Source organism: Carassius auratus, chromosome 17, assembly GCF_003368295.1.
Source record: "Carassius auratus strain Wakin chromosome 17, ASM336829v1, whole genome shotgun sequence".
Classification (NCBI taxonomy): Eukaryota; Metazoa; Chordata; class Actinopteri; order Cypriniformes; family Cyprinidae; genus Carassius; species Carassius auratus.
Window position 1 is genome coordinate 7,173,058 of NC_039259.1, and position 10,951 is coordinate 7,184,008.

The 10,951-nt window shown below is 36.1% G+C and overlaps 1 protein-coding gene across 3 annotated transcripts in view; it reads left to right on the forward strand.

Moving 5' to 3' along the window:
* The window catches only part of LOC113117083 (solute carrier family 35 member F4), a 29,358-nt gene extending 24,369 nt beyond the window's left edge, over positions 1-4,989 (forward strand). Inside the window, exons 7-8 of one of the 3 annotated variants that reach the window (XR_003294125.1) lie at positions 4,386-4,678; positions 4,907-4,989. Coding sequence is in view for 2 of the 3 variants with exons in the window: in XM_026285488.1 (XP_026141273.1) it covers positions 4,386-4,627 (242 nt within the window). In the remaining variant the exon portion in view is untranslated. Of the gene's footprint in view, positions 1-4,385 lie in introns of all 3 variants that reach the window. The other 2 variants (XM_026285488.1, XM_026285489.1) reach the window with 2 other exon arrangements.
* Positions 4,990-10,951: the final 5,962 nt, after the last annotated feature.

Below are 10,951 nucleotides of genomic sequence, written 5' to 3' on the forward strand. Positions count from 1 at the left end.
GTTTGTAGGCCAGGTTAAATAGATGGGCCTTTAATCTTGATTTAAACTGACAGAGTGTGTCTGCCTCCTGAACAATGTTAGGTAGGTTATTCCAGAGTTTGGGAGCTAAGTAGGAAAAGGATCTGCCGCCCGCAGTTGATTTTGATATCCAAGGAATTATCAATTTGCCATAGTTTTGAGAACACAGTGGATGTGAAGGACTATAGTGCAATAAGAGCTCGTTCAAATACTGAGGAGCTAAACCATTCAGGGCTTTATAAGTAATAAGCAATATTTTAAAATCTATACGATATTTGATAGGGAGCCAGTGCAGTGATGATAGGACCGGGCTAATATGTTCATACTTCCTGGTTCTAGTAAGAACTCTTGCTGCTGCATTTTGGACTAACTGGAGTTTGTTTATTAAGCGTGCAGAACAACCACCCAATAAAGCATTACAGTAATCTAACCTTGAGGTCATAAATGCATAAATTCATATTTCTGCATTTCTGGCATTGAGCGCATAGGTTGTAATTTAGAAATATTTTTGATATGGAAAAATCCAGTTTTCAAATGCTAGAAATGTGACTTTCTAATAAAAGATTGCTATCAAATAGCACACCTAGGTTCCTAACTGATGACAAAGAACTGACAGAGCAGCCATCAAGTCTTAGGCTTAGTCTTAGGTTCTAGGTTATTACGCACAGAGTTTTTAGGTCCTATAATTAACATCTCTATTTATTTTGGGTGTTTTTTTTTCAGAATTTAGCAGTAAGAAATTACTCGTCGTCCAGGTTTTTATATCGGCTATGCATTCCATTCATTTTTCAAATTTGTATGTTTCTCTGGGCCTTGAAGAAATATAGAGCCGAGTAACATCAGCATAACAGTGAACACTAACACCCCTATATAAACACAAAATTATTTATGTAATATATTTTATTAAAATTATTTGTAATGATGTTTACTATTTAAATTGTGATTTTTTTAAATAAAAAAATATGAAAATTTAATTTACTATAAAAAACCGCATTGTGGTCATTTGTGTGCAAAATGTGCTTAACTGACATTAAAATAATGTCACAAGGCAACAAAATAGCAATTAAAATAGGTAGAATTGTCTTTATACAAAACCAGTTTATTATAATTTTCCCTTAAGATTTATGGGTGAAATAAGTCCCTGACATGTTTATGACAGGCTTTGTGATAATCCTCCTAAATGTACAACAGAGCAGGGCCAGGTTTCCCAATAAAGATTGATCATAGCGCTTAAGAGCGATTTCTACGAGTAATTTTTACAATCGTTCGTTATTGTTTCATGTGCATTTCCCAACAATGCACGTAAAGCAATCGCACTTAAGCATGCTTTAAGTGTTACTTAGGAGTCGCTATCTGTTTGTCAAGTGCTGAAATGTCACTGTGACAAGTGGGGTGGGGCCCAGAGCCGTGGGAACGGAGCGAGGCCAATGGAGTGATTGGAAATCAGCGACACCTGACCCACCGGTCTCGAGTCACGCGGAGGAGATCGGAAGGATATAAAAGAGGAGCGACCACGGTGACGGACGAGAGAGGACCAGGCCTGGATTTACTTTATGTTTTGATTTTGATTGTGCGGGGCAGTCGTCCATGAGGGGCTGTCGCGCTGTTTTGTCTTTATTTTATTATTAAACTTCATTTTGATTGTCTGCTGGTTCCCTCCTCCTTCCCACGAGAGAACTCTGTTACAGTCACCTTATGAAATGGCTCGTAATTGTAGTACATGATCGTTTATTGACATTAACCTAATGCCAAACAGACAACTTGGATATAATAACTTTAATACAATACGATATTATATTATATTATATTATAGTGTATCATATTATACTTGACATAATAATATATAATATACTTTATATATTTTATATATTATGTTAGGTAGAAAATGAATGAACTGTAAGCTTTGGATAAAAGCATCTGCTAAATGCATAAATGTATTTAAATGTACTTATTTATATACATTATAGAAAGAGAGAGAGAGAGAGACGTTATTTCCGGGTCCAATACAGCTGGTTGTCGTGTACTTCAGCATGTCATTGACAGATTTTTTCTCCCAATCTTTGAAGCATTTCCTACATTACTCCTTTTTTTGTTGTTGTTGTTGTTGTTCAGTCATTTAATTTAAATTTGTATTTCTATTTTTTCATTTCATTTATAAATTATAAAAAATAAAGAAAGAAAGAAAGAAAGAAAATGAGTCATAAAGTGTTCAATAAAGTACAATCAAATCCTAAAGGTATAATCTGCTGATTGTCCTGCAGGTGACTTCATAAATCTGTCTTCTTACGATGCACTTACGGCTTTACGATTACTCGTAGACGTACGATGATTTTCAAGTGCTACTTAAGTAACGATGGTTTTGGGAAACAGACCGTAATATTAAGATCAGTCGTACGATCATTTTTACGAACTTCTTAGGCTTACGAAGCTTTTGGGAAACTCAGCCTTCAAATAAATAAATAATTTAAAAAAATAAAAAAAGTAAGTGAGTTTCTTCACTCAAAGCAAACAGCAGCACCATGAAAAAAATGTGGAGAGGTTGCCAAGGTGACAGTAAATGCCTTAAGAGGGTGCTTGTCTTTAAAAACAGTCTTTCAAAGTCAGTTTTTTAAATTACGTGTGGCTTTTCTTCAGAAACAGACAGAGTGATTCATTTGTGATTTATGCTACAATCCTAATGTTTGCCTGTTTACTGCATTTTAAAGGAGTGTGAATGTAAATTTATAACCATTTTACATTTTCATAGCCAGTAATGAGGAACCAAAGCTATTAACTTGATTTGATTTTTGTCTTTATGAGCACCAATGTTAATACTTAAAATGCATAGTTATTTTAAAGTCAACAAACAGCCACAGGATTGCAATTACTATTCATTTAAAGATTTCTCCCTATTAAGTAACAGTAACTAATGCTGAACATTTCCTTATTAATGCCATTTATTTGACTGGAGTTAATTGGTTGCTTTGCAAGGGTCAGTAATTCTCTCCCACTGAGATTTTGACAGTATGGGCACAAGGTTACATTTAAATGATAGGTTAAAAAATTAATAAGAGTTTCTAATAAAACACTGTACTGTCAAAAGAAGAAAACTTGCAACTGTTAATTACATTAAATAAGTAATACGGTTTTCACCCAAGCCTGCTTAATCTCTTATTTATGCCTAATTAATTTTATAGTTTGCATTGATTTCTGTTAGTTTTCTAAGCAATCAGCCTAAAAAGAATTATAAAATGTGAATAAAAATATACAAATTTACTGTCTAGGGATCCGAATATTGTGTGCACTTTTGAAAGAACAAGCAAGCACCACCTTGAAATTCCATAGTAACCACCCAGAGCACCCTAGCAACCATATAGCAACATACTTAAAAACACTCAGAACACCTTAACAATGTTTTAGACTACCATGAAAACAAGTTTCAATGACATGAAACATACTTGGTTTACCAACTTTACCTCGGTTCCCCTAGTTACGGAATGAGTACTGCGATGATTACAAATCCTCATTACCACAATGCATTTTTTTATAGTTAATTTAATGTTCATATTTTTTTATTATTTAAAATGAGAATGCCATTTAGGATAGATGCTGGGGGAAAGGTCCTTTTTTCCAATTTCTGAAACTTTTTTCAAATCACTCAGTGAAACTGCATGACCATTGGTTCGTGGAGTTCAATAGAAACTAAACAATGGCGGAGCGAGCCTAAGGTGAGCAAGCCCACCCAAGCCTGCCAAAATGAGCAGGGAAACGGGCTATATGAGGCTCACTCAGGAAAACTGATTTAATTTGACTAAAGTGACGACGCAAGGTGTCCTTGAGAATAGCAAGGCAAAGTACACAGTACTCGTTCCTTATCTAAGGGAGCCGAGGTTACATCAGTAACCGAGTACGTTCCCTTTCGATACTACACTTGTATTGCATCAAATGCCGTTTGGGCTAGACGCTATAGACGCTACAGGGACAATATAATCACACCGTGCTATCAGGAAGAATGAGTATTTTATTTCAATTTTATTTCAGATATAGCTTTAGTTATTTTAGTATAGCACGTTAAACTAAATCAACTATCTTCAGTGTGTGTGTGTACATACAGAGCTTCAAACTTGGCTCAACCAATCAGAATCAAGGACCGGAACAATCCGTTTTATAATTCTGTATATGAAATGTTTAGTTTATAAAATAGTATATAACTTAGTTTACATTCATTTTATTTCAAACAAAAATTTGTTTTAGTCTTATTTAACTTTAATACTCCTGACAGGAAACCTTATTGATAGTTTGCCATAATTGTATTATTTTAATAGTAATACATTTAAGAACTTTGCTTATGGGTTTTGAACTAGAAAAAGATGTGTTTCTTTCTCCAGCTATTGATGTACTGAAGCATGAGGTCATCTTCAGCGTGGTGCGTCTGGCTGCCACCTGCATCATCTGCCTGGGCTTCCTGCTGCTGCTGCTCCCTGAGGAGTGGGACACGGTCACCCTGCGCTTCCTCACCACCCTGGCCGACAAGAAGACGGAGGAGCACGGCGAGGAGCTCTCAGAATCCAGCGTCCACACACGCAGCCGGAGTAGAGCCAACGGAGCCGTATCCATCCCCATGGCATGACCTTTGACCTGTGAATGAACAGCCAGCGATCAACACTGATCCTCCCTATGAGTATGTGGCAGTTTGACTCTATTTATATGTTAGAAAGACAAAAGAGAAGTGAAGAGGAAGGATGTTTTTTTCTTTAATAATAATCACAACATCAACCAATCAGAACACAGAAAGTCTCCGAACGATAAGAGCATGCTGTCCTGCTCTTTAATAGAGTGTTCTGAGAAGAGTGTCCCATTAAAACAGGGATACTTACTGACAGTATTTTATTTTATTTTTTATTTACAAAAGGGATCTAGCATTCTCTTCCCTGCAATCTCTATGGGAAGATACGCATCCATTCCATAGAAATGGAATTTCTGACTTTTGTCTCCCAATGCACGACAAACCCTGCACCCCTGAAGCCCTCCGCTAGCCCCTTACCATGGAATGTATTCTGTGAATATAGACTCTGTCAGGGCCAGTTCGGCTCACTGTACACATGAATGCATTCAGAGATTGGATATGTATGTATATGATTATTTGCATTGTACGTAGTAGTATGTAGGAGAAATATATTATGCTTTAATGAATAAGCCTTTCTTTTCTTTTTATAATAAAAGACCAAAATAAAGATCTGCTTTGAAAAACGCTTGTTATTTAATTGTTCAACACCTGAAGTGTAGTGCTACAATCATGTTCCGGAAGAAAAGCAAAAAGATTTTTTCAGTACTCAAAAGAGTGCTGACATGAGCTTTGAGATTCTTTAGTGATCTTATATATATTTTAAAAAAAATGCTTGATTCTTGGTGAAGAGTCACAATCCTGAAGATATCCACCAAGAATGGAGACAGAAATGGGAACACATGCTATGATACTCTGTACTCATCTATACTTTCAAACAACATATATGTGTGTTTCTGAATATTTTACAAAAAAATAATTAAAAAGAATTCCGCAAGGAAGGTTTAAAAATATATTAAGATAGAAAACTATGGAAGTTGTTTTTCCGCCGCTGAATTAAAATAATAGTAATAATAATTCTGAGTTTTTATCTCACAATTGAGACTTTTTAAAAAAAGTGAAATTACTGAGAGAGTATTTCATGCAATTTTGTGGGAAAAAAAGTCAGAATTGATATACAAACTTCCATTTCTGATTGTTATTTTTATTTTTTTATTGTGAAAACTCACACTTGCAAGTTATAAAGGTGATTCTGAGGAAACAAATAGACTATTTCCTTAAAATTGCTATTTTATACAGTATCTAGAAATTCTGACATTATTTCTCAGAATTGCATATATCTTGCTGAATTCTGATCAGTCATTATGCAGAATCTCCCAATTTTTGTTTGACAAACAAACCAGACAGGAGAGTAGATTAACGGTGGACTTGAACTTGAAAAAATTGTGTTTATTGACATCTTGAAACATGATACCTTCCAACAAACAAGACAAAGCAGCTTACTTTTGATATGAAACAACGACTGTCATACAATAAATACAGTTTTGTGGCTCCTTAATGTGTTGTGACAGATCACTGTATTACCTGAGTTCAAGTGGCATGTCAAGTTTTGTCAGTTTTATTTTATATCATGAATCTAGTTTTCTGAGTGCTATAGACTGAAGCATGAGTTTATCATATGAGTGGTATCAGCAGTTTTTTCCATCATATTTTCTAATCGCAAGAAAACTGAAAAAGACAGGAAAGTGGAGGAGGAAAGGTGTCTGTAAATGACACACAACGTGTAAATGACATTTGAACCTGCATCCCATGGGCATAAATGCTCTACAGGTTTTATGACCATGATACACACCAAAAGACAAAAACAAAACCCCTTATTCCCTCATTTCTTCCTGTAATAAACACACTAGGACACCTCCACAGTCCCGTGACAGCCGCTCTGTGAGAATGCATATAACGACCTTGCTTTCTTGGAAATGTAATGAGATATTAGCTGAGTGGACAGTCTGAACATCTTCAGTCCTCTGGAGAAGTCCATTAAAGCAAATGAAGCACAGAAAAGGAAGTGAGGGGTAACAGAAGGGGAGGTATAAAGAGCTCAGAGGAAGTTTTAAATCTACTTTATGGGGTTCAGTTCCTTCACCCTGGGAGGTGGCAGCAGATAGATATACAGTCATTTTTTATGGCCTATTAAAAAGTTTGGGGTCAGTAAGATTTTTTTATGTTTTCACAAAGGCTGTGCGTGTATATGGAGAAAAATATTGTAAAAACAATAATTATGGTAAATTATTACCATATATATATATATATATATATATATATATATATATATATATATAATTTATAACTATAATTGTGCTTATTTTTCAGCATTTCTATTATAAAATAATTCTAATATTTGGTGCTCATGAAAACATTTCTTATTATTATCAATGAAAAAATAAAGCTGTGCTGATATTAATTAATTAATTTGTGAAAAAAAAATGTGATAAGCTTTTCTTTATTCTTTAATTTATTGATTATTTTATGATATTTAAATGCACACACAAACACACACATATACTGCATGCATGTTAAATGGTATTACTTCTAAATGGGTAATGTTACAGTAATTCATAATATTCATAATACAAAAATAAAATATTATCATGAAAAAATACACTGGCCAAAAGTATATATTGATTTGGTCATATATGTTTGTCACCTTTGTATACACTCAAATATATCAGCTAGATCAAAAGAAGAAAACAATTTGATAGATAATTTGATTACACAATTGACTTTTTTGGTATATATACTGAATATACTGATAATGGTATAACATAAAACAAAGCTTTCTAAGAAAACCTTTTTCTTTTCATCATTCATACATTCAGAAGTTGTAGCAAGCAGTTTTTCTTTATTTAAAAGAAAAAAAATACAATGAATGTGCATAATTACATTGCAGTGTAATAATTGCAACCCAGCTAGGTTCAAGTTATACCTGCTGTAATCAGACAAACAGAAAACTGTCACTAATTCTGTCAGTCATCAAGCTTGGCTCCCTGAGCAGTCGTATGCCTGAGCAATCAGTGGAGAGACGGGCTTCTCAACGCCGTCCAAGCATTAACACACAGATATAAAGTAACCTGTGGGGACAGTCACCATGGAAACTTGCCTCATTACGCCAAAACCAAGAAATATAAAGCGAGAGAGGGGGGCACGCACCTGCCATTTCACAACACAACTTTGCAGGAGTTTCATTTTGTACAGTTAAGCAGAACTAAAGGGGAATACTCTTTGTTTAGGTTAAGTCAAAATGTAACTGAACAATTTAACTGGATCAGATGCAAGTGGACATTTTTAACCAAATGTATGGACCCCTGGATACAACATTCAGATGGAGTGAGTAGTTAGGCATGGACTATACCCTGGCAAGTAGGATGTAAGAAATGGAGTTTAATGCAGTTCCTTTGGGAACCTATTTTGATATATAACTTACCTTGTCTGGGAGAATAAATGTACCATGGGGAACAGCAACTCCAGGCCAAAGATTTGTCAAGTCGCACGATCTCACAGTCAACCAATGGAGGATGAGCCTTCACTGTTTCCAACCTCACCATGGATGCTTACTGCTGTTAAAGGTGCAGAGATGCAAGAAAAAGGGATTGTGGGACAGAAGAAGACCAACTATCTCCCTCCTTTGACAGGAAGACATAAAAAACCTAATTCTGTTCAGTTAGAACTAGGTGAGTGATGTAATCATTTACATGTGGCACTAATTATTAACAATATTATTATATGGCCGTGCATTTTGCTGCACTACTCCACAGTTAATGTTTATGACTTTTAAGATCAGATTTAAACCCATTTTGATTTCTGAATTTCACCAAAATAAAGGACTGACTGTCAAATCTACTTATGACATTGCTAAAAGAATGTTCAGACAAAATTATAATAGAGTGCACAAAAGTCTTATCTAATTGAAGTGAATGCATAGACTATAACGCTGAATTCAGGATAGCATGCTATTATGTGTTAACTTGCGAGTAAGAATAATGGCTATATGCAATTCTGAATTCTTCCTGGGTAAGCCATTTTAACAGGCCTGACAGAGCAACATTGTCTCGACCAATGATGTGGGTTTAGGGTGGGACTCTCATTTTGTTTGACCAATAGCAGATAAGAGAATATTTCAGGAAATCTGTTTAAGTTAAATTTTTACAATGCAGTTCATTTTGGTGCTAAAAGGAGGAAACACTATACACTTCAGCTTTTTGTTTTTACTATAATATTTTTTTAACAACATAGCATGATCATGGGCCTTGACTTTTATTATTTTATTCATGCTTGTGTTATGTATTAAGCTTATGTCGTGTCACCAACAGGATCTCAGTGTCTGTGATAAAACTGGTCACAGCATTATTAAGTCTCATCCACCATAACCAGAAGGTCTGAACATACTGTATAGTTACTTTCAAGTAACTCATTCATTCACATTTAATTCTAATTACGAGCATTCAACTCACAGGGAAGGCAACCAACAACCCTTGCTATAGGGGCTGATCTGAATCCTTCATGCAAGACATACAAAACGGAGTCTGAGGTCTTTCAATGTGTTCTTTCATTTTCACTAAATTGTTTGACAGAATTGATAATTTTAAAGTCGATTTTAAAGAGGGTAAATCTGAGAATAGCTAATACCGCTCCTTTTAATGAACATCATACATTTTGTCCTTGTCAGGACAGGGAATGGAGAGATGGGCCTGTCCGCTGCTATTCCAATCCCAGCCTGGGAGGGCGCTGTGGCTCCAGCAAAACACTACAGGTATATGTTCAAAAAATTGAAACATTCTTGAAACCAAACACATTCTTAAGATAAACAACTTGCTTGAACCTTCACAAAGTTACAGATCAATTTATTGATGCGATAGAGTTGAATATGTCAGGTAACTGTGATTTTTCCAAGTAAGACATGTTCCTGGATCAACATTACTGTCCAAAAATAGAGACTTGACCCAATCCCTACCCCAAAACCAAACCCTGACCATAAGTTATTCCTAAAATCAGTGTGAAATGATAGCTGATTAACAAGGGTGTAGAAGCACCTAACCCTGATCGTAAACCTAAAACAGATATTTCCTGAAAAGTTTTCCCTCAATTCTGATTGGTTGATTGGAATGTTGTTCCAGGATGAACAAGGATGTTGATCCAGGAACAGGTTGTACTTGGTGAAATCACGCTCACCAAATATCTCAACTCTGGCCCTCAAGATCCACTTTAATGCAGTGTTTAGCTCCAAACTTGATCAAACTCGCCTACCTTTAACTTTCAAGCAGTCCTGAAGACAGGGATTGGTTTGTTCATCTGTTGGATTAGGATTGGAACTAAACTCTGCAGGAAAGTGGAGAGCCAGAGTTCAGAGCCCCTGATTAACAGCCAGCTGGTTAATATTGAAAATACATCAGGACCCTTATGCAGAATATTCTCAAAGTACTGAAGCACACTGAAATAATGTATAGCAAAGCATGCAAATAGTGGTGCAGTCACATAAAGTGGGGGTCTCTGTCAACTCAGGAACTGAGTTTGTGATGGTGTTTCTAGTTTAAAAGATGTATATAAAGAGGGAGAAGAGTGACAGCTGGTGAGCAGTGTGGTCCCACTAGATCTGATTACTTTGTTGTTGGAGTGGAAAGTATGCAGGGGTGCAGCCGTGTTACCTTCTCTGGGATCCATCATCATGGTACAGGGGACCAGGAGTAGATCCCAGGCACTGGGAGAGATCTTGCACCATCAACCAATTTACTTTCATTCTCAACTACCCTTTCCAGTTGATTTTAATTGTATATTTGTGTCACTGAAGCCATGTCTCAGTCTCTCAATCTCTAAACCAAAGGTTTGCCACTTTCTACCGAGGTTTTCATAAATGCTTGAAGTGTCATGACAAGATTTAAGCAACTACTTACAAATGCCACTTGGAATTACATTAATACATTGAGGCTATTCTTAGATGGATCACTCAAGCATTCTTGACCTTCGCAGGGACAGATGAAAGGTCTCCTGCTGGCACAGATGATGCTCAGTCGCCAAGCAACAAAGAGGCGGGAAGCTCAGCAGAGGTGCTTTAGGAAAAGTCGAGGGAAACAGAAGAGGGTGTACACTGTACATTTCTTGTCGTGAGTCCCTTAGTTCAATCGTTTTACCAATTGTTGAATTGCCCAAATGGACCTTTCCATTTTGGTTGAGTACTTAACATCACTGAAGTCTTGTCTTATGTAACAGTGGAAGGAGGACAGAGGGCTTGTCTTGTCTCCAGGCCAATACAACGAAACATCTTCTGGGATAAGTCTGAAGGACAGATTCTGGATGTAAGGGAGCTGTTGCAGCCAAGTCGACTGGTGACAGACCCAA